This window comes from Prionailurus bengalensis, chromosome D1, assembly GCF_016509475.1.
Source record: "Prionailurus bengalensis isolate Pbe53 chromosome D1, Fcat_Pben_1.1_paternal_pri, whole genome shotgun sequence".
NCBI lineage: Eukaryota > Metazoa > Chordata > Mammalia > Carnivora > Felidae > Prionailurus > Prionailurus bengalensis.
This window is the reverse complement of record NC_057346.1, coordinates 102,895,732-102,919,184: the sequence shown is the minus strand read 5'-3', so window position 1 is coordinate 102,919,184 and position 23,453 is coordinate 102,895,732. Positions and strand designations below refer to the sequence as shown.

The 23,453-nt window shown below is 52.8% G+C and overlaps 1 protein-coding gene across 2 annotated transcripts; it reads left to right on the top strand.

Annotated features, from left to right (window-relative positions):
• The first annotated feature begins 267 nt into the window (after window positions 1-267).
• SLC43A3 (solute carrier family 43 member 3) lies at window positions 268-22,723 on the top strand. Of its 2 annotated transcripts, none has more exons than XM_043581154.1 (13): window positions 268-364; window positions 1,045-1,412; window positions 1,654-1,783; window positions 8,589-8,635; window positions 9,975-10,051; window positions 10,273-10,365; window positions 12,518-12,657; window positions 13,947-14,044; window positions 15,391-15,564; window positions 15,813-15,932; window positions 19,888-20,074; window positions 20,698-20,821; window positions 22,087-22,723. In XM_043581154.1, exons 2-13 carry the CDS (start codon window positions 1,229-1,231, stop codon window positions 22,186-22,188), a joined length of 1,476 nt encoding a protein of 491 aa, XP_043437089.1. In that variant the 5' UTR covers window positions 268-364; window positions 1,045-1,228; the 3' UTR covers window positions 22,189-22,723. The 2 variants fall into 2 exon arrangements, with proteins under 2 accessions (XP_043437089.1, XP_043437088.1); XM_043581153.1 differs by having other exon boundaries at window positions 280-364; window positions 15,373-15,564.
• The last annotated feature ends 730 nt before the right edge of the window (window positions 22,724-23,453 follow it).

Below are 23,453 nucleotides of genomic sequence, written 5' to 3'. Positions count from 1 at the left end.
TTGCGCGAGCAACCGTTTTTGAAACTAATTTGGTTAGGGATGGGGCGGACGGGCAAAGGGGCCAGACGGCTGAAGAGGCTAGAGAGAGGAAAACACACACCGCTGGGGCTGGTGGGAGATAACGGACTGGAGATCCCAAGGGCCAAAACTGTGAGCAAGGGAGAAAGGAAGTGACAGAGAGGGGGGGTGGTGGGTGGACCTCCCCAGACACCGCCCCCCGCTGGTCAGGGCCCTTCCGGACTGGAGCAAGGGGGGGGTGGGGGGTGGGGGTGAGGGCGGGGCTGGGAGGGGCGGGCGAGAGGCGCGAATCCAAAAGCCGAAGGGCGCGGGGTGGCAGGGGAGTCCCAGCGAGGCGGTCTGCCGGGTAGGGCGCTGGGGCCACGCGGCGAGGGAGGGATGGGGGTGGGGGGGTGGGGGGGTGGGGGGGGGGGAGCGGAGGCCGCGGACCCCTGCGGCGCCTTCTCAGGGAGCTTGGGAGGGAGGTGCAGGTGCCGGAGGGGGTGCCGGTGGGGGTGCGGGTGCGCCAGGGTCCCGGGTCCCCCGGGGCTCCCTTTGGGCAGAGAGTGACACGCGGCAGAGGGTGACACGCGGAGAGGCAGGAGGAGTCCTAGCCCGGGTCAGGGAAGGTCCCGCTGGAGTGCGATATTTTAGGCTTTCCACTGGCTTGTGCTGTGACTAACTAGCCCACGTGACCTTGGGCAAGTTGACAACATCCCCTGGACCTGTTATTCCCTTGTCAGTAAACTGAAGAAAACAAAACGCTAACTTTGCCAGGTTGTTCGAGACTTTGTGAGGACATATGCGAAGTGTCACCCCCCCCCCCCCTCTGGAATTGCCGCTGTTACTATTTCTGTGGACGGTCCCCAGACCTGGGCTCAGTTCCTCCTTCCCCACGTGCTGCCAATGTGGGGCAGAGAGGCTTTTTTGCAGCTGTTTCTAACAGCTGGCCTCTCTCCCCACCCCTCCGGGGAACCCTCCTTCCACCTCTACCTTTCCCCCAAGTCCCCCCCCCGGGAGCCAAGCAGCCTCTGCCTTATTTTACAGGATCCGGACAGTCTCCCACTGCCGGTTTTTTGCTCAGGCCCGAAACAGCCAGAACCACAGCCTCCTTGAACAGAAGGGCTTGCCAGAGGAATTTTCCAAGTGCTCAGAAGGCCAGCCCTCGAAGCTCCTGTGGTCAGCGCGGGAGGCCCCCCGTGAGATTTGGGGACCGGTTTCAGCTCAGGCCATGCAAGGCCAGGGTCTGTGTCTCCGAGTGGCCACCCTGCTGACAGGGCTGCTGGAATGCCTCGGCTTTGCAGGCGTCCTCTTCGGCTGGGCATCACTGGTGTACGTCTTCAAAGCAGAGCATTACTTTGACGAGCTGTGTGAACCAGATGCCGGGGCCACGGGCAACTTCACGGCGCAGCCTGGTAAGGGACATCCTTAGGGAGGCAGAGTCTGGTTTCCAGGCAGTAGGAAGGGGCAGGAGGGACCCCACCCCCTGCCCACACCGCCAGCCTCTCTGTGCTGAGCAGAAAGGAGTGTGCGCCTCCCCACCAACTCCCTGACCTTGGTCTAAGAGGTACCTGGGGAGGGAAGTACCAGCCCCCAAGGGGTAATTAGGGGCTGTCACATGTCAACTCCCTGAGATCTCCCCTTTCTCTCCTCCAGACTGCAAAGCCCAGGATGAGAGGTTCTCACTTATCTTCACCCTGGGGTCCTTCATGAACAACTTCATGACATTCCCTGCCGGCTACATCTTTGACAGGTTCAAGACCACCGTGGCTCGCCTCATAGCCATGTAAGTGCCAAAGGCCCGTCCTGGGCAGACATAGGCAAGAGGAATTCTTCCGGGAGCGGCCTCGCCTGGAGGGGGACCCGGCCAGGCAATTGGGCCGCGCTGCCCGGCCCCGTCCTGGCAGCTGTCAGAAATAGCCCAGGATGTGGACTCTGTGTGGATCCACCCTCTTCCCTGCACCCCTACTTCCCTTTCCTCTGCCCTGTTCTTCCTCTGTTCCATGTGAATGTAAATTCAAGTGGAGCAGGAGCCCGGGCCCACTTCCAGTGAGGGCTGGCCTGGTGCCTGGGTTAACATCACGGAACCTAAAATGGTCACTCTGCCTTCACCCCAGGGATCCTTGTCTCTATGTCCAATAAGACCTCACATCCAGGTCCCCCAGGCTTCATTGTCATCCTCCTCACCATCTACCCCTGTCACTCCCCAGACACTTAGTAAGGTCTCCTGGGTATCCCCAGTGGTGGGAGTGCCCGACCCCCTGATTGGAGGGGAGACCGTGGGGGTTTCACGGAGGGTAAGGGACCTCGCCTCGCCCGTACAGGGTGGCACTGCAGCTGGCCAGCTTCAGCGATAAGCAGTGGCCTGCTGAGGCCTTGATAGGACCCAGAGCAGGTGCCTCCTGGCACATGCGTGGGAAATGAGCCATCAGATGGAGGGACTGCAGGGCTGCCTGATAAAGCCAGTTCCTGCTCTTTAAGACTTTGTCTATAGAAAGACTTTATCTCAGTCTGTTTTGGTCCTTGGCTCCCTGTCTCCTTCCCACCCTTTCCTTTGTCCCCTCCCTCCCCTCTGGCCTTCGGATGTTCGGAAAAACTCTGTCCTTCCTGCGTTTCCCTTTTGCTTTCACATAGAACACTTACTTCGGACACATCAGGTCACCAAGTATATGGGGTTTTTCCCCCACACGAAGCAATTCTGTGACGTCAGCTGGTGTCCTACCATTTAGGCCGGCCCTGACGCTATCCACCTGGAGAAAGCGTCAGATCCTGCAGGTTCAGGGCCGGGTCCCACAAGACTGCCCCCCATTTCACATGCCGATTGCAAGGAGCAGGCCCCTCAGGTTACCCCCAGCTTTGGTCCGACTTGGCCCCAAATCGGAGGTTCCCGTGACCTTCTCCCTCCTGGGCTGGATTATTTGCTAGAACAGCGCACAGGACTCAGGGAAACACTTATGTTCTAGCAGTTTATTAAAGGATCAGATAAAGGATACAGATGAAAGATACAGGTTCGGAAGCACTCTGAGCCCCATCCTATCGGGATTTTATGGAGGTTTCTTCATGTAGGCTTGATCGAGTATTAACCGTTTCCAGGCCCCCTCCCCTCTCTAGAGAAGTAGAGTGAGGGCAGCTGAAGACTCCCAAACTTCTAGTCATGGCTCAGTCTTTCCAGTGACCAGTGCCCATTTAGGAGCTGTGCGGGAGCCTCCTGGAGTCACCCCATTGGAAGAAAAAATGTTCCTAGTGCCCTTGTCATCGAGTTTACAAGGGTTTTAGGAGCCCTGTGTCAGGGATCCGGGACAAAGACCAAATAATGTATTTCTTATGATAAACCACAATGCCACAGTGCACTCCTGGTCTTTGAACGTGGGTCCCTTGTAGCAGAAACGATCATAAAGGTCAAAAGATACCGGCACATTATCCGAAACACATTCAGTCATGAATAACTACCCAGGCCCTCGTTGTAGCATCTGAAAGTGTCTCTCAGGGCCACTTATGCACAGGCTTCCATTTGATCTTGTCAGGTTCCAAAAGCAGGCGTGGTCTCGGCATTATATACCTTTACCCTTCAGGCGTCTGGTATCATTGAGCTAAGGCAACATGCCCTCTTGCCCTGAGCCGCTTTCGAAGCGTTCGTGTAACACTGGATTTCCCTCGTCACAGAGCCAGCTTATTCATCCCCTTACCGGCTACCTTTCCCTTTCTCCATCCATACCCTGACACTTCCACCTTTGCAAGGGGTGTTCGGTTTGACCACCGTGTGGATCTGGATCACAGGCAGAAGCACCCGTCCAGCAAGTGCCTCCCTCTCACCCCACCCCCTTTCAGACAGGGCAAGGTTACACAGGGACAGAACCAGCGGGCTGTCTTTCCCACCAGGCAGTGTGGTGGCATTCACCGTCAGTCCCAAATTTGGCAGATAGAGGGACAGCAGGTCTGCCCCACCAGGCCCTTAGGAATTCTAACATGACGGTGAAAAACATAGTTTCTTGCTTAGGAATCATCCCTGCTTCCAGCCCTTGCCGTGGCAGTCCTGGCCCTGTGGCCACTGTGTGAGGGAGGGAGAATTCCCCTAGCCACCGTGCTAGCTAGGGGAAACGGTCCCCGTTCAGACGTAGCGTCCACCCCCCTTAAGACAGTCGGGTGAGGGGCGCCTGGGTGGCTCAGTCGGTTAAGCGTCCGACTTCAGCTCAGGTCACAATCTCATGGTCCGTGAGTTCGAGCCCCGCGTCAGGCTCTGGGCTGATGGCTCAGAGCCTGGAGCCTGTTTCCGATTCTGTGTCTCCCTCTCTCTCTGCCCCTCCCCCGTTCATGCTCTGTCTCTCTCTGTCTCAAAAATAAATAAAAACATTAAAAAAAAAAAAAAGACAGTCGGGTGAAAGAGAGACAACCCCTTCACATAAAGCCTGTTCTCTTATCTTAGTGCACCCCTCAGATGCCGTAGGGATTTCCATAGGGCTGTGCCCTGTATGGCCAGGTTTCCAGTGTCCTCCTACGTGACCCTATGGCCAGGCCACTGGGTCAGTAAGAACCCGAAGGTCGGGGCCTTTTCCATTGTAGATGTCTTTCCTCTCTGCTAGGACAGCAGCATGCAGTTCATTGAGCCCCCCGAGCTGATCTGTCTGTACCTTTTTGGATCAGAGTGCGGGCCTTCCAAATAGGATGCTGTCCAGTCATCTTGGAACACAGCCAAGTCGCTCTTTGTTGGTTAATCGAGAGTTCTTTAGAGGGCACCGTCCAAGGGGACGGTAGACTCCATCTGTTCCCCACATGGTTCCAGAGTCCGCCTTAGGGGAAGAGAGGCTCCCTGTCCGTGGTGTCTCCTCCGTGCCGACCCCAGGTAACACGATCCTGTTTAACCATTGCTATTTTTAGTATGGAATTCTTCTGGGCATTGCTGTCCCCATTAGAGCATTTCTCCGACATCATGCTAGACATTGTGGGTATTTCCTGTTTTAAGATCATTTGATGTACTTCAGTTATCTGTGTGGATTCAGTTAATGTCTGAGAGCAAGACAATAGATGCCCCTCAAACGGAAATTCCCTCGTCCGAGATGCCAGTCATTGTCGCTGGGAGGTAACCGCAGACTTTTGCCATGAGTCCCAGTTTACGCTCCCCATAAGGTCATGGCACAGAGCATTTGTCTTCTACCAGTACTCCACCTCCTATTCCACACCGTCTGGGCTCAGGCAGTCTCACTGGCTCCCATTTAACATGCTCCGTTAACACGAAGGGCAGATTCGCACGCCTTCCCGTCCACAGGGCTAGACGTGTTCCTGCCTGGACACACACAGCGGCCACCCCCATAATACAGTTCAGGTAAAGGAGAGGCCAGCATTCTCACAAAGCCTGTCCCAACGTGCTGGGTCTCCTATGAACGTTTACCCTTTCTTCCATCAACCCTTCCCTTCCTACCCGGAGCCTCCTTAGGACTTTGTCAGCAGCTGCTTTCCCACATCAGATAGGGGAAGGGTTCCCGGCCAGGCAGAGTATGCATTCTCATAAGACATCAGGTGAGGTAGACACAACTTCTTTACAGAACGCTTGTTTAAACAGCCCAACTTTCATAGCGTTTTTATGCCCCTTAATGTTTATTTTTGAGAGAGAGAGAGAGAGAGAGAGCGAGCAGAGGAGGGGCAGAGAGAGAGAGGGAGACACAGAATCTGAAGCAGGCTCCAGGCTCTGAGCTGTCAGCATAGACCCTGACACGGGGCTGGAACCCATGAACCGTGAGATCATGACCTGAGCCAAAGTTGGACGCTTAACCGACTGAGCCACCCAGGTGCCCCTGTCTTCTGGCTTTTAACATTTTTGTAAATGGGGATGAATGGAACGGACTTGTGTGCAGGCACTTTAATGCTGGGAGCCATCAGGGGTCCCTTTGGCTCCCTGCCCCCCGCCTTAGGCAGTGTTGTATTAACACCTTTTAACCTTATCAAATGTCCATTTCCTTTATTGCACATCTCTATAACCCTCTGAAGATTTCCACCCTCTGGGGATGACCTCATGACTCTCCTCTGTTTCCTCTCTGTTCCACCCCCATTGGGATTTGCTTTCCTCACCTTATTCCTTAATAACTGTTAAAAAATTTCTACTCTTCTTTTTTTTTTTTTTTTTCCAACGTTTATTTATTTTCGGGACAGAGAGAGACAGAGCATGAACGGGGGAGGGGCAGAGAGAGAGAGGGAGACACAGAATCGGAAACAGGCTCCAGGCTCTGAGCCATTAGCCCTGAGCCTGATGCGGGGCTCGAACTCACGGACCGCGAGATCGTGACCTGGCTGAAGTCGGACCCTTAACCGACTGTGCCACCCAGGCGCCCCTAAAATTTCTACTCTTCTAAGACCAGTCTCTTGATCCTCTCCTCCCCCTTTCCCCATTCTTCTGTTAATTGACCTGATATATTTATTAGCATCTATAAGACCCAGGAGGGGAAGCTGAGCCAGCGATTCAATAAGCCTTTCCAAACTGTTGTTTGTCCTTTTGCAGCAATAGGTTTTTATGGGGTGCCCACACGAAAGGGGCCCCCTTCACCACAGCATTTACCTCTGAGATCTGGGCACAGGTCACCATCAAGCCACTCCCGCACAGCTTGCACACAAAGGGGATCAGCTGCCCCGTCTGGACTGTTCCATTTGTAGGGGGACACCACCTTACAGTGGTTTCTATCCAGTCCACCGGGCTGGCTGTGCCCTCAGGAATAACCTCCTGTGTGTGTGGATTGTTCCATAACAAGCTACTGGGTCCTGCATCAACCCAGACCCGTACACTTCCAGTCTGCTGCATTCAAAACCCAGGACACAGCCCCCAGGTCAGTCACTGACCCAGCCCATTTCAGTAAAGGATCCCCAGGAAGCTGAGGGTACCCACCCACAAAATGTAGCAACTCCTTTGCACCATGCCACTCCTCCCCGCCACCATCCAGGTCCGTGGCTTTGCCTCCTCCCACACGGACTACCTTCTTGGGGACCAGAGGTCTTAGAGGAACTTTCTGTTGCTCCTGCATAATTTTTCCCTTGGGGGTGACTTGGAGGCTAATGGCCGAAGCTCAGAGTGCCCCAAATCTGACCTCGGTCTAGCATGAGGATCTGAGCCAGCACTCTTTTAATTTTGTCTTTGCTATCACGGATCCCGGTAACCAAGAGCTTGTACGTTTCAGCTTTGGCTTATTACTTTGCACTTTGGTGAACCCGCTCCCCAGGAGTTGGCTCTATTTCTGAATTCGGTTGGTAACTTTTCCCTTTAGTGACTGATTATACTGCAGCCACTGCTCCACAACCCAGGAGCCAGGGGCTCTTCATCCCCCATGCTTTTGTCCTTTCTCTTTCTGGACGCACATGTTTCTTTGAGCCTGGGCCGTTCTAGCAACTCCCGCTTCACTGACACCAACTGTTTGGAAAATCTTACATATCGCCTCCTGCATTGCTCCTCGACTTTCAACAGAACGCCGCCCTCTTGACACGTCCGGTCACCACACGTGTGTGGGGTTTCCCAAACCATGCAATTCTGTGACACCAGCTGGGTGTTCTACTATGTAACTCAGCTCTGACACCATCTACCTGGAGCCTCAGATCCCCCAGTTTAAGGGCTGGGTCCCATGAGTCTGCCCCCCAACTTCAGATGCCGATCACAGGTGGTAGGTCCCCAACTCACCCGCAACTTTGGTCTCACTTGGCTACAAATCAGACGTTCCCATGACTGCCTTTCCCTTGGACTGGATTATTTTCTAGAATAGCTAGCAGAACCCAAGGAAACATTTACTTATGTTTACCAGTTTATTAAAGGACATGATAAAGGATACAGATAAACAGCCAGATGAATAGATATGTAGGGTGAGGTCTGGGACAGTCCCGAGCACAGGAACTTTTGTTCTGGTGAAGTCTGGGCTGTGACATCCCCTCAGCCTGTGGTTGCCTATACCAGCCCAGAAGGTCTCCTCATGTAGGCTTGATCAATTATTAATCATTTCCAGCCCTATTCATCATTCCCAGACCCTTTCCACCTTTTGCAGAAGTGGGGGGCAGGGCTAAAAATACCAAGTTTCTAATTCTGGCTTGGTCTTTCTGGTGACCAGCCCCCCACCCGGAGCCATCCAGGAGCCGACCCAGAGTCACCTGATTAGAACAAAGATGCTCTTCATGCTCTTATCCCTGAAGAATTTACAGGTGTTTTAGGAGCCCTGTGTCAGGCACTGGGGACAAGGACCAAATGTGTATTTCCTATTGTAAATCAAAACATCACACTTAGGCATGGCTTCTCTTACCCCATGCCTTGCAAGACCCCCAAACTGCTAAGAGATCCCCATAACCTTGGGATTGTGGGTCGTCCTGAAATCACAGCGCCCTAGAATTTCTAGGAGAGTCCATTCATTTCCTTATATAGAAAAGGCTCCAGAGGCCCAGAGAAGGGCAGTGCCTTACCCAAGATCACACAGCAAGGAGGAATTAGAACTCAAAGTTTTGCTTTGTAGACCAGGCCCTAATCCGTTTCTCCAAGGGATTGGCTGTTGGGACCCCAAGTGGGAGGACCTTGGCTCTATCTTCTCTGTCTTTTCTTGACATCATTTTCCATCTCCCATTGTATGTTTCAGATCTCTCTATACCAGTGCCACCCTCACCATAGCCTTCATCTCTGCAGGTGAGTGCTATCAGATGGGTGGGAGGGACACAAGGTCAGGGGCGCTTGGTAGATGGGAAGCTGATGGGTAGGAAACACTGACCCCCACAATTATCAGAGATCCACAGACTTTGAGCTTGAAAGAATTTTTGAGGGAGTGATTGCCAGTCTATGAAACCAGTCTAGTCTACTGAGAATGCAAAAAAATAAGGACAATGGAGGGATTGCTTCAGAGAGAAGAATTTATTTGAAAGATTCTGTCCTTCATCTTGTCCGTGTTAACATGTTCTCTTTTTATTTTATTATTTTTTTAAATGTTTATTTACTTTTGAGATAGAGAGAGAGACAGAGTGCGGGTGGGGGAGGGGCGGAGGGAGAGGGAGACACAGAATCCGAAGCAGGCTCCAGGCTCTGAGCTGTCAGCCCAGAGCCTGATGAGGGGCTCGAACTCATAGACCTTGAGATCACGACCTGAGCTGAAGTCAGACACTTAACCGACTGAGCCACCCAGGCTCATGTGTTCTCTTTTTAAAACAAAAGGATAGTATGGAAGGTGGTTCTTTTTGAAAATACCCTTACTTAGTAGGGCAAAAGTCAACAACCCTATCGTAGTTAAAAGTTTTTGTCTCAAATTTTACCGGTTTACGGACATAGAAAATTTCCACGGTCTGGGAATTTCAGTCGGGTTCATTCTCCTCTTCTCCCATTGTGTAGAGGAGAAAACTGAGGCTGGAGAGAGACACCTTGCGAAGACTTGTAGGGGGAAGTGCTCTTTCCTGGTGTCTTGGTTGTGCTGGCCAAGTGCTCCAAGTTTAATGAACCAGGGAAACACAGTCCATGGCCATTTCATGCTCGGATTTCACAGCACCCCGTAAGATAGGAAGAGCAAAGACGGTTATTCCCATTTAGCAGATAAGGTGACTGAGTCACAGATTCGGAATCCAGCTCAAAGTCATGCAGTAAATTAGAGGCTGGCCTTGGGGGCCGAATCCAGGCTTCTCTCCCCAGCAATATCAACCATAAAGAGAGGGGCTGTTGTGGCTTAATGAGGGAAGGGAACAGTGGCTTCGCTTTGAGTCTTGCCTCTGCCTGTAGGCGTGCAGGTCTGCTACAGACCGAGGACCACCTTCTGTGGGGAAGAAGTGGCTCAGGAGACCTCCACAGGGTCCCTCTGCAGGGACATTTGGGGGAGCCCTGACCACTATCTTAAGATTCTCAGAGGATGCTAGAAGGCTGGCTGGCACTGGGGCCCTGACCCCAGGATTGTTGGGAATTTGGAGCAGGTGGGAGCCAGAGTCTGGGGCCCCATGTTTGGGTTGCACTGTGACATGACCCCCACCTGTGTCTTTGACTGTTCCAGACTCGGCCTTCCTGCTCTTCCTGGCCATGCCCATGCTCACTGTCGGAGGAATCTTGTTCCTGATCACCAACCTGCAGGTGTGAGCCTGCCCTAATGCCAGGCACCTGGCGGGAGGTTGGGGAGGGTGGAGGGAGGGACAAGCGCTTTTCCGCATTGGCTACCTCCTGTGGGGTTGGCTCAAGCCAGGGCAGCGGCTCCTGGGATGGAGATGGGTCTGGGTAGAGTAAGGGCCTGGTGCATGCTGGGTGCACAGGAAATACTGTTTCACGGACAAATACGTGATTCATGTGTTCTCTAGGTTGGGAACCTATTTGGTAAACACCGCTCGACCATCATCACCCTCTACAATGGAGCATTTGACTCCTCCTCGGCTGTCTTCCTCATCATTAAGGTAAAAAATATCCGTTAGCAACATTTATGGAACACTTACACGTGCCAGGCACTTGTCTTGTGAACTTTGCATGATTTCTTTCCTTCGGCCCTCCTGCAGCCAGTAAACGTGACTCTTGAACTTGAGCCCGGACCTGTCTGCTGCTAGAGCCTCACCTGGTAGTGATTAGGCTCTTTATGCCTACCTAGGAGTTTTGGGGAGAGGCTATGATGTGCCCCGGCTGGTGCTAGGCCGAGGCTGGGAGCCCTTTGGAGTGGGGTGTTTGCACCTGTGAGCTTCTGATTTGGACAAAAAAGGTGAGAGGTAGCTGGTGGGAGCAGTGGGGGCAGACACAGAGGCCTCTCCAGCTCTCCTACAGGCTGATTTGGAGGCTCAGGGGGTAGGGGAGGGGCCGTTCCCAGTGTTATCAGTGGCTCACCCAGCAGCCACTCCACCTTCTTCCTTACTAACAATTCTATCTGGGCAGTGAGGTGCCAACCCAGAGGATGAACCCTCATTGATCTAAGCCAATTGTGCAATCCCTGTCCCCCTTGCTGGTGATGGGTAGAGGTGGTCATATTATCCAGTCCTTGTTAATGAGATGAAGGGTGTATATCCTGGAAGAGTTTAGGGGACATTTCCCCTCCCTGATGGAAGGTGAGAGCGGAGCAGACAGAAAGCCTTTTTCCTTGGCCCCCCTTCCCACTTTTTCTCTTTGAATGTTGTGATGGCAGGATGTGATAGCTGGAGCTGTGGCAGCTATGCTGTGATTATGAGGCAACCAGCTGGAGGACACTAAGGATGACTGAGTGGAAGGAATGAAAGAGTGTGGGTCTTTGACACTCGAAGCTGCCTAACCTGGGACTTCCCTCCGGGCTTTGTGTTAGGCCAGAGGCAGCTGGCACAGCCCATGGGCCATCGGGAAAGAGAAGAGGAGCTCTGGGAGTCACTACTAGACATGAGACTAGCTTAGTCCCATGAGCGCCTTGGCTTGGAGGGGCACCCAGAGACTGAGCCCCAGGGGCACTTACCCAGGCCTCTCTACCCCTGGTATAAGAGTCACGTTCCTGGTTCTCCCTCCTTCCCCTGGGTGTGCCTTCCTTTCTCTCTTCCCTCCTTAGAGGTGGAAGGAGAGAGAAATGACAGAGCAGGAGCTGAGTTCTCCATTTGATCTGACCTTGCTGCCGCTTCCTCTGACCTAGAGCAGTTCATTGCACCTCTGTGGACCTCACTTCCACCCCCTGTGAAAGGAGGACATTGGGCTACATCAACGGTTTTCAAACTGGGTGTTGAGGAACACTGAGGGGTTCTCTTTGATATTATGTCGGTCACCAAGGAGAACGAGGGGGAGGATGACTGGGTTCTTCCCGCCGATGTGTCTCATAAATTGAATTTTTGTGTAAAGTTTTGTTTGAGAGAAAGGACTTGGCTGCTGTTAAATAAGATAAAAAAGCAGTAGGCTGGCAGGTCTCTGAGAGGCCACATTAGGAGACTCTACAAGGCCGTGGTGACGGGTGACGTGGTGGCTCCCCTGCTGGTTGAGCCATGGGGTGAGGGTGAGCCTGTGTGTGGGTCAGGCGTCTTTGATCAGCGTTCAGGGTGGAAGGCAAGAGCCGGTGACAGGCTGGGGCTCCAGCCCGTGCTTCTTACACTGACTTTTTTTGTGGGCTAAAATACACATCACATAAAATTTACCATCTTTACCATTTTTAAGTGTGCAGTTTAGTGGCATTGAGGTCATTCACACTGTTGTGCAACCGTGACCACCGTCCCTCTCCAGGACTCCTTTCAACTTTGTAAAACAGAAACTCTGTACCCGTTAAACAATGACTTCCTGTACCCCCTCCTGCCCCAGCCCCAGGCCACCGCACTTCTGTTTTCTGTTTCTGTGCATTGAACTGCTCTAGGTACCTCATGCACGTGGAATCATGCAGTATTTATCCTTTGTGCCTGGCTTATTTCACGTAGGAGAGCGTTCTCAAGTTCACCCGTGTTGTAGCGCGTGTCAGAACCTCCCTCCTCTTTAAGGGTGAATAAGGTCCCGTTGTACGTATGTGCCACAGTTCGTTTACCTACTTCTCTGCAAATGGTTTGCTTCGACCTTTTGGATGTTATAACTAAGATGGCCACGAATATGGGTGTTATGCTGACTTTTCCCCTTCTCCTTCTGCAGCTCCTTTATGAACAAGGCATCAGCCTCAAGGCCTCCTTCATCTTCCTTTCCGTCTTCAGTGCCTGGCATGTTGGGCGTACTTTCCTCCTGATGCCCCGAGGGCACATCCCCTATCCGGTGCCCTTGAACTACAGCTACGGGTAAGGACTGTGCTCTGGTGATCGTGGGCCAGAACCTTTCACCTGACCTGCGGCAGGAAGCCAGGGGTGGGACAGATGTGACCTCCTGTCACAGGACAGGAGGACTAGACTGGGGGTGTATCAGCTAGCTATTGCTGTGTAACAAACTATTCCAAAACTCAGTAACATTAAGCATTTCTTATTTTTCATGAGTCTGTGGGTCGCTGGCTAGTTCTACTAATCAGAGACAGGCCTGGATGGTGTTGACAGGCTCACTTATGCCTCCGGTCATCTGCTGGGCTAGCTGGGGGCTGGCTAGTGAAGATGGCCTCCCTCATATGGGGTTTGTCTGGCAGTCATTCAAGGTGACAAAGATGTCTGGGTCACGTGGCTCTCATCCTCCATTAGGCTAGTTCCGGGGTTCCAAGAAACAGTGCAGACGTGCACAGGGTTTCTTGGAATTGGCCCAATATCACTTCTGTTGCATTCCCTCGGCGGAAGCAGGTCACAGGGCCAGCCCCGATACAGGGGCTGCGGAAACAGAGCCGCAAAGTCCCATTGTAAAGGTTAGAGAGCAGAGCAGGTGCAGAAATGTGACCATTTTTCCAGTTAGCACCACAGGTAGTGGGGGGGGGGCATTCATTGGTGCTCATTTACTATTTGCCACGCCCCTTGTGCCCTCTGATTTCACTGAATGATAATCCTCTCAGATAGATATCCTTATCTCCGCTTTCCAAGTGAGAAAAATGAGGCTCAGGAGGGCTAAGTCTAAGCCAAGTTTCCATAGCTGGGAGGAGGCAGAACTGGGATTTGAACCCAGGCCTCGCCCACTTTACCCACACTTCCAGTGGTTCCCAAACTTTGCTGCATAATAGAATCATATTATGGTTTGATAATGATAAAGGTTTGATAATGATAATGATAATGACAATGATATGGTTTGATAAAGGAAGCCTGGGGCGCCTGGGTGGCTCTGTCGGTTAAGCGTCCGACTTTTGATTTCAGCTCAGGTCATGATCTCACGGTTCGTGAGTTCGAGCCCCATGTTGGGCTCTGCTGTCATCTGGGAGCCTGCTGCGGATCCTTTGTCTCCCTCCCTGTCTGCCCCTGCCCCACTCACGCTCTCTCTCAAAAATGAATAAAAAATAAACATGTAAAAAAGTTACGGAAGCCTGACTCTTGTGCCCAGACATTCTGCTGTGGCTGGTCTGGGCTGTGGCCTGTGCAGTGAAGTTTGGGAGTCCCTGCAGCCTGAATCTCAGGCTCAGCTCTCAGTCCTGGGGTTGGGCTGGGGGCTTCTGTGTCCATAGCCTGTGCTCTGGGAACGACGCCAGGGAGGAAGAGAAGAAAACGGCAGAGTCTGAAAAGCTGGAGCTGCAGTCCAAGGAGTCCCTTCCAGCAAAGGAAGGTGAGTCCTGCGGGTTCAGCCCCGCGGCCGACCTGGTGCTCTGCCTCCAGAGCTGCCCCGGGGACTCAGAGTCACGGAAGGTCTGTCCAGGAGCACCTGGGTGGCTCAGTCGGTTATGCGTCTGACTTCGGCTCAGGTCATGATCTCACGATTCGTGAGTTCGACTCCTGAGTCAGCCTCTGTGCTGACGGCTCAGAGCCTGGATCTTGCTTCAGATTCTGTGTCTCCCTCTCTTTTTGCCCCTCCCCGTTCATTCTCTCTCTCTCTCTCTCTCTCTCTCTCTCTCTCTCTCTCTCTCAAAAATAAATAAACATTAAAAAAATTAAAAAAAAAAGGAACGGTCCATCCAGAAGAGGATGTGGGGGTTCTTACCCACCCCACCTCACCTCCCTTTTACAGAGGGTCCATGGAAGGGCGTAGACCTCTGTGCTTTCTCTTTCTGCCCCTCTTCTCTCTCCTAGTCTCATTAGACGTCCTCCCAACCCCCAGGTCATTTGCCTTCCCCTCCTCCCACCCCTCAGTCCCTGAGTCTGCCTTGTTTTTGTCCAGTTGCCTGTAGATGTCCTGCCCAACCCCCCCCTTCCCCCTTCGCCCTCTCTCATCCCCTTGCCGCCTCCCTTCCTTCCTCTGTTTTGGGTCTTCGGTTACAAACATCCCAAAGCACTGCCGACAAGGTAGAAGCAAGAACAGGATTCTGGGAAAGCTCACAAAATTAAGGGGAACGTGAACTTGCCGGGCCCCGGGAAGAGGAGAACCAGGATGCCCCTGGGGATCCCTGGGGACTAAAATCACAGCCAGTCGGCCTCGCCAGGGAGAGCGATCGAATTGGTCAACCCTGGGTGAGGAATAGGACACGTCATTCACAGCCCCGCCCGGACCACGAGGACTCAGGCAGGGGACGATTTCCAGAACAGACTCGGGATTCTGGTACTGAAAGCAAGGGAAGGGGCGTGAGTTGCTGCTGAGACAGTGGCTGTCCGCCTACTAACCCTCACCTCGTCTCCAGCGAACGTTCTGTTCTCCTTGTCTTTCTCTTCCCCGTCCTGGCTGGGAGAGTATTGGTGCAAGAAGTGTCATTGGATCCGAGCTGCGAAAGACAGATGGGGTTTCAGCAGACGGAGGGGGGACGTGGGTGGGTCATTCACGGTGGTGGGGCCGGGATAACAAAGGTATAGGGGTGGGGACGTGCTGTTTACTGGCAGCTCGGAGAACACGCCAGATGAGGCCTGGAAGCCAAGAGAAGGTGAGCTCACTCCTTAGGCTGCCCCGTGAGGCCCCTACACTCCTGCCCATCCCACTCCCCTACCTTGTATGTAATTTATGCCCAGATCCTTCCTCTCCATCAGAGGCGCTGGGACCAGGGAAGCAGCAGGAGCCCCGCTCTTTCTGGAGCTATGTTCTCTCTCAGCGCTTCGCCTGGCACCTGGTGTGGCTGTCTGTGATACAGCTGTGGCATTACCTCTTCATCGGCACCCTCAACTCTCTGCTCACCAGCCTGGCCAAGGGTGACAGGGCGCTAGGTACGTGGCAGGGCTGGGGGTGGGGTGATGGTGCAGCCCGCCTCTGTGTCCCTGCCGGGGACTTGGAACCTTGAGGTGGGGTGGGGGGGGTGCATACTGAGCTCGGTGGGGCTATGTGGTCTGGAGGAAGGTCTGAGCAGGGGTCTGGGGAGGAGGGACAGGCAGGGCAAAGGCAGGTGGGGAGAGTCCTCTCCCGTAAGGCAGTGCTGGAAGTTTCTTACCAGCCACCCCCTGTCTGCCCTCTGCAGTCAGCGCCTACACAAACGCCTTCGCCATCACTCAGTTCTTCGGAGTGCTGTGTGCCCCCTGGAACGGCCTGCTCATGGACCGGCTCAAGCAGAAGTACCAGAAGGAAGCGAAAAGCACAGGTGAGGCCTGGAGAACCCGGAAGAGGAGGAATCTTCATGCGCGGCCAGAGTCCCCTTCTCTTTTGTTCTTAATCCTTCTCTGCTTGCATCCATCCATATTCATCTATCCACTAGTCACGGAGTGTGAATTATGTGCAAGCCATAGTTCCAGATTCCACGGCGGACGGGACAGGGATGCCCTTGTTCTCAAGCTGTTCTCCGCATAGAGAATGGAGAAGGGCAGGCGATCAGGCGTTGCCATCCATGCAGTCAGCTCCCGGGGTGGGGCGATGGGGACACACAGGCACAAAGCCTGTGCTGGGTGAGGTTGCGGATGATGTCAGGGAAGGCTTCCTGGAGGAAGTGGCTTCTGAGCTGAGGCCTGAAGGACGAGCAAGAAGTGAGGAGAGGAAGAGGAGGGCCCTGGGAGAGCAGCCCAGGAATACGCTGAGGTCAGGGTGGTGAAGGAGCTAGCAAAATAGTGGGGGAATCTGGGGAATCCCAGAGGGGATGTCCGGCTGACCCAGGGCACAGAGAAGGTGCTGAAGGGGGAGAGGTAACAAGGGGCAGGTAGGCGGTGCTGAGCCAAGGAGCGTGGCTCAGACCGAGGACCAGGGGGCCTCTGAGGTACCCTCTTCCCCCCCCCCCCCCGCCCCCGCACTGTGCCTCCTACCCCTGCTGGTGTGTTTTGAGATAGATCTCAGGCATCAGATCCTTTCCTCTGTAAATACTTCAGTCTGGGTCTCTAAAAACAAGGCCCTTTTTATGTAAATGGTACCGTCATGTCATGGTCACGTACAAAACCCAACAATTTCTTAATACCATCTAACATGCAGTCCCGTTCAGATTTCCCAAATTGCCTCAGATATGCCTTTTTTTTTTTACAGTTGGTTCGTTCAAATTAGGATGCACACGGGGTCTGCGCTGTGTATTTGGTTGATGAGCCTTCCGTATCTTTTTACATTTGTATGTCCCCTCCCCTCCCCCCATCTTTTGTTTCTTCTTGTTGTTTATTTGTTGAAGAAACTGGGTCATTTGCTCTGTCAGATTTCCCCCAGATTGGATTTGGCATCCTTTGGTATCATTTAAAAATGTTTCTTTGATTGGTTATTTCCTGTAAACAGGCAGATTGGAGGCTTGAGGAGACGCAGTTTAATATTTTTTTGGGAGCATGCTTCGGAGGTGGAGCCTCGGGCTTCCTCTGGTTCCTATCAGCCCCTGGTACTCGCTGTGTCTGTTCTTACGATGTTAGGATTGATCAGTGGGTCCAGACATTGCCAGTCTGATGCACCCATTACCAAGTTTCCCATCAGCCTTTTGGCTAATGATTTTAGTAGCTCCTGGCGATCACTGCTGGGATCCATTATCTTATTAGGATTGCAAAATGGAGATTTTCTATTTCTGTCTTTCCTTCTGCTTTTACTTGCTAGAGTTCCTCCCGAAAGAAAAGCTTTCCCTCATTGGTGGCTTTGCACCCTGAAATAAGTGCTTGGCTTTTCCTCTGTTTACCAGTTTCAGAGTACTGACTTGGTGCCCTAGCAACCTCCAGAGGTGATGAGCTGTCACTTCTCTGTTGTTTCGTTCATTACTTTATTTCTTAACGTCATTTCTCTTTTAAAGTCTCATTTTATTTTTATTTTATTTATTTATTTTTTTTTTCAACGTTTATTTATTTTTGGGACAGAGAGAGACAGAGCATGAACGGGGGAGGGGGCAGAGAGAGGGAGACACAGAATCGGAAACAGGCTCCAGGCTCTGAGCCATCAGCCCAGAGCCCGACGCGGGGCTCGAACTCACGGACCGCGAGATCGTGACCTGGCTGAAGTCGGACGCTTAACCGACTGCGCCACCCAGGCGCCCCTTAAAGTCTCATTTTAAATATATTTGACAGGGGCGCTGGGGTGGCTCAGTCGGGTAAGCTTCCGACTCTGGCTCAGGTCATGATCTCACAGCTCCTGAGTTCGAGCCCCGCATCGGGTTCTGTGCTGACACTGCGGAGCCTGCTTGGGATTCTCTGTCTGCCTCGCTCCCTGCCCCTCCCCTGCTCCTACTCCGCCTCTCTCCCTCTCTCAAAAACAAATAAACATTAAAAAAAAAAAAGACCAATTTAAATATATTTGACACGTTTCCATCCATGTCTGTCACGATTCTTCTTTATGCTCGAATCGCTCCATCTTCTTTGGCCACTGGGAACCATCAGGTCAGAGTCTGTGTCCTTTCGCACAGCCCCAGTGGGTTTAGAGACTGTCTTACTCCCTAACACAGCGACATGTTCAGATCCGTGTCCCGGGGTAAGTTTCCTGCCCCGGACCTGAAGCAGTCATTTCCCCAAGTAGTCCTGGGTCCCTTTAAGTGGGAAATGGTATTTAGAGACTGCAGTCTGGATGCTAGAACTTCCAGTTCTCCTGGGTTGTCTGTGCTTCGAGGCCTTGGAGAGAGGTGACATTTTAATTCCAAGTTTACTTTCTTGGGGCACCTGGGTGGCTCAGTCGGTTAAGCGTCTGACTCTTGATTTCGGCTCAGGCCACAATCTCACCATTTGTTAGATCGAACCCTGCATCCGGCTCTGTTCTGATTTCTAATTTCTTGGGAGAAATGAGAATTTCTAAATTCTTGGGAGAATCCTTGGGATTCTCCTTCGCTTGCACTCTTGTGTTCTCTCTCTGTCTCTGTCTCAAGATAAATAAGTAAACATTAAAAAAAAAAAAACCCCAAAAAGTTTACTTTCTTGATTTTATATGTGTCTCTTTTCTCTTCCTCTGAAAATCATAGTTCCTAAATAATGCTATTTACGTATACTGTATACACTTTCTCTATATGCTGTGCACTGTATACATATACACATGTATAGTATTTTAAAAATATATCTTATACATAATGCTTGGCTTCGCAATATCAGTACTATTAATAATGATTGAGTACTGTTGCCCTTCCTTCTTTCCTTCCTTCCTTCCTTCCTTCCTTCCTTCCTTCTCTTTAAGATATACCCAAAGAGATGTACAGTCAAATTACTGTGTTTTAAGAGTCACCATCTTGACGTATATACATGTCCATTGGTTTCTGAGTTTTTGCGATTGCTTTGTTTTCGTCCTATTCTTTTAATTTAGTTTAATTTTTTTTAAAGCCAATTTATTTTGGGAGAGAGAAAGAGAATGCAAGCAGGGGAGGGGCAGAGAGAGAGGGGGAGAGAGAATCCCAAGCAGGCTCCGGGCTGTCAGCCCAGAGCCTGACACAGGGCCTGAACTCACAAACTGCGAGATCATGACCTGAGCCGAAATCAGGAGTCAGATGCCACCCAGGCACACCTAATTGTATTTTTAGTCATTTACTAGCAAACAGTTCTATTTTTCCAAGCTGTGAAACAATATATTTGAAGAAGTTTCGTTTCCCTTCCTGTTCCCTGGACCCCCATTCATTCCCTCTTTCTTTAGGTAATTATTGTTATGGCTTTTTAAAGAAATGCAGAAGATATATATCTAGTCCGCATTCTCTGAAGTATTATTGTGCCGTTGCAGATGATTACAGGATATTGTAACGCACACCCACATTATATTTTGTCTCGCCCTCTCTTGGGTGAAGGCGCCCACTGCGCGCCGTGGCCCGTAGCTCTCTCCCTTCCGAGGGGGCTCCGGGACACGCCTCCTCTGGCCCCGTCAGCTGCTGCCCATCCGTCCTGTGGCTGCGGCACTGATGTTGCCATCGCCCGAGAGCCACACGGAATAGATGGCTGTGGCTTGGAGGGGGCAGAGCACGTGACCCATGGACCAGGCGGAGTCAGTGGGGGTAGAGAGCAGTGGGTGCACTTGAGTGGCAACTGGGGGATGGATTGGAGATGAGCATGTGGGAGGAAGAGGTTTCTGCCCGGACGGCTGGCGGGGCGGGGACGGTGGCTCGACTTCCTTTCGCATCTTTGTGTCCCTTCCCCATCCTCCACCGTGCTCGCCTCCATGCGCAGCCTCTTTTTCCTTTGGACCAGGGTCCTCGGCCATGACGGTGGCCCTCCGCTCGGCGGTGCCTTCTCTGGCTCTGACGTCTCTGCTGTGCCTGGGCTTCGCCCTCTGTGCCTCAGTCCCCATCCTGCCCCTCCAGTATGTCACTTTCATCCTGCAAGTGATCAGCCGCTCCTTCCTCTACGGGGGCAACGCAGCCTTCCTCACCCTCGCGTAAGTGGGCTTGGGGTGCGTAACAGCACCGGGGACGTGCAGGCGCAAAGGGAAGTGTGCTGGATGGACCTGGGGCTGGTCCAGTGAGGGAGGCAGGGTCTGGGAGCAGGTGTAGAGGGTGGGGTAGTGGGAGAAGCTGGTGGGAGGGATAGAACATTCACGAACTGGAGGCTTCATATCAGCTCTCCTCTCTGCCTCTCTTATCTACCTGTACACCCTCCAAGGCCCGCTTCCGGTTCAACTGTCCCAGAGTCAGAAAGAGAGTGTCTTCCTTCTTTGTGCCCTTGGCACTCTGGTCCTGCTTCCTCTGAGAGTGCACCCATCACCCAGCAAATACTGACCTGTTCATGTGTCTGTCTTTTCCTTGAGACCTCTGTGGGCACAGCTTGTGTCTGGGTCCCTGCTGTTTCCCCGGGGCCCCGCACAATACCTCCTCCATGTTCTGTGTTTGAGCAAAGGTGAGGGGGGAAGAGCTGTGTGGGTGTTGGGTGTGGGTGAGTGAAGCCAGGCCTAGGACTGGGAGACTTGGGAGAAGTGGCCGCCACGGGCCCACCACGGCCAGGCCCCTCCTTGGAAAGAGGGCTCCTGGAGCTCACGGGAACCCTGTTTGTCTCTCTCCCCAGTTTCCCTGCGGAGCACTTCGGGAAGCTCTTTGGGCTGGTGATGGCCTTGTCAGCCATTGTGTCTCTGCTCCAGTTCCCCATTTTCACCTTCATCAAAGGCCCCCTCCAGAACGACCCGCTCTACGTGAGTACTGTGGGGAGGGGCGTGGCCCTGGCCTTAGGCCAGCAAGGACATCTAGATTGGGGTGCCTCAGCGGGGCCCCCGCAGGGGGCGCCCCATATCTGGCTGAGATGGTTCCTTTAGGAATGTTTCTGCACATGGGGGCATCCTTGGTCTTATTTCTCAAATTGGGGTAGCAGGGGACCCCTGCCACAAGGCAGGGGTACCTGAAACCACAAGACTCACCTGCGGGGTTGCCAAGAGATTTAGGGAGAATATAGTCTTCATGTGTGTGGAAACAAGCAGACGTACTCTGGCAGAGAATGTAAAATGCTCACAACATTTCAAATGAAAACCAACGACTTGAAAGACATTTCCTGCTTACGGTGCCCTGGCCTCGGCCCTGGGACTACAACACGCATCGGCTTCCACGGTTATTCCGAGGGCTGGGAGCTCTGTACCCTCACCCCTGCGTCCCCACACTGGAGGGGTACTCATAGGCCCAGCCCTGCTGGTGTGGTGGTTCACTTCTCTGCAGATTGGAGACATCAGTTCAGGGATTTGGGTTCCGTGACTTAGACATTCAGAAGCACAAAGCCAAGGAGCAGAAATCGTTTGACTTTGAATTTCATATTCCGACCACCGCACAGCTCTGTTAGCCTCGTTTAAAAAAGGGTAGCAAGGGGCTCCTGGGTGGCTCAGTTGGTTGAGAGACCGACTTCGGCTCAGGTCATGATCTCATGGTTTGTGAGTTCGAGCCCTGTGTCGGGCTCTGTGCTGACAGCTCAGAGCCTGGAGCCTGCTTCTGATTCTGTGTCTCCCTCTCTCTCTGCCCCTCTCTCACTCATGCTCTGTCTCTCTCTGTCTCAGAAATAAATAAAAATTAAAAAAAAAAAAAGGGTAGCAAAGTGTAGAGCAGAAGCGTAAGTCAGTCATTGGGAGAAAAAAAAAAAGGGACTGAACTTCAGAACTGAGGAGAATGCCTCGATTGTGACGTCCGATGAGCCTGACCGTATTCAGAAGACGTGTGTTCCAGCCACTGTCCCCAACTTCCCGTGTGACCTTGAGCAGGTCGTTGAGCACTCTCAAGACCTCTGTTTCTTCATCTGTGAAATGGGCACGATATCCCTCCCCGACTCTGCTCTTCCGGGCAGAGAGGAAAAAGAAGTCTCCCCCCCCCACCCACCTGGGCACCGTAGTGTCTCAGGAGAAAGTCGAGGCTGTTTCTTTGTTGGTGGTGGCTGCTGCTCAGAGTTCTGGACCTCACTCCTCCCCTCTCTCCCTGCCAGGTGAACATGATGCTGGTGCTGGCCACTGTCTTGACGTTTGTCCACCCCTTTATGGTGTACTGGGAGTGCCGGCGGGAACGGAAGTCCCCTGCGACTGCCTAGCTCCGAAGCTCTTGCTTTTCACGCTGAGGACGCTTTGCTAATCTTTCCCCACCTTGGAGGACCCCGTGTCCAGGCGCGCTCTGCCTGCCCAGGCTACCGGTATTAATTGGCCATTGCCGTTTCTTTAAAAAAATAAAAGACGTTTCACGACCAGCTGACACCCGGATTAACAAGAGAAGAGGCCCCGTTGCCCCGCTGATTGCTGTCAGACGGACCCAGAGCAAAGGCCCGTGGAAGTTCTTAGTTTCGGAGCAGGAAACACATGACCTTGGTAGACACCCGGTCTAAGGGGAGGTGATGTGATGGGGAGGAGGTTTGTCACCTACTTGTTCGGACCTCTTTGGCTGTGAGGCCTCTGTGTGTCGAGCCCTTTGTGCCAGGTAAGCTTCCAGGTGAAGAGTACGGTTGTCGTGACCTTGGCGACAGGGCCCGGCCCTTGGAGGGGGCTCCCTCTATTATTTACGTTGGGCATAACAGAAAACATTTCTCTGGGGAGTAATCTTATAGAAAAATAAAATCTCTCTGCCTGAGGCAACTACTGGTGTGGCTCTCACGGCTTTGGGCTGCTGTGTGCCTGTGTGCACGTGTGTGTGCATGTGTATGCTTGCTTGGGCTTCCCCCGGGGGGGGGGGGGTGCTCCAGCCTGGGGAGTGGCCGCGGGAGTGGGGCAGAGGAACCTGGGTGCAGCATCCCCAGTGTAGCAGCTGGACCCGGAGGTGGAACCTCAGACCGGGACCCACTCTCCTGGTCCTGGGACATGGGCCTGATGCTTCCTTCCTTTGCCTCCTCTTCCTCCCCACCCTCCCCCAACACTCCACACCCCCAGCCGAGAGCCCTAGATGGAATCAGAAGGTCCCTGTGAGTCTCAGTTCCGGCACTCAGCCGCCGGGCAGGTCCCGTAACCACCGTGAATCACAATTTCCTCACCTGCAAAGTGCAGTTAATCATTTCTATCCCCGAGAGCTGTTCTGAGAATTTAAAGTAATTGCTGCTAAAAAAAAAAAAAAAAGAAGAATAAAAAGTAAAGTCATTGCTGCTGCCTAGCACATGGCAGGAGGACATAAGCATTTTATTCCTTTATTTACTCATGACCAGAAAGGAGAGGGGTAGCCAGGGGGGAGAAGGTGAAGGGCTGGGAGGGAGAGAGGGTAGGTGGGTGAGATGGAGAATTTGGAACACGCAAGCAGAGGCACTAGGAGAGGATGGTGAGGGGGAGAGGCTGTCAGGCAGACTGATTTGTTCATTCATTCATTCATTCATTCAAC

Bases quoted from the DNA above. Each gene is read 5' to 3' on its own strand.
- SLC43A3 (XM_043581153.1), top strand. From the start codon at position 1,229: ATGCAAGGCCAGGGTCTGTGTCTCCGAGTGGCCACCCTGCTGACAGGG. The intron at 8,636-9,974 runs GTGAGTGCTATC...TGACTGTTCCAG, and splicing joins CATAGCCTTCATCTCTGCAG to ACTCGGCCTTCCTGCTCTTC. The intron at 10,052-10,272 runs GTGTGAGCCTGC...TGTGTTCTCTAG, and splicing joins TCCTGATCACCAACCTGCAG to GTTGGGAACCTATTTGGTAA.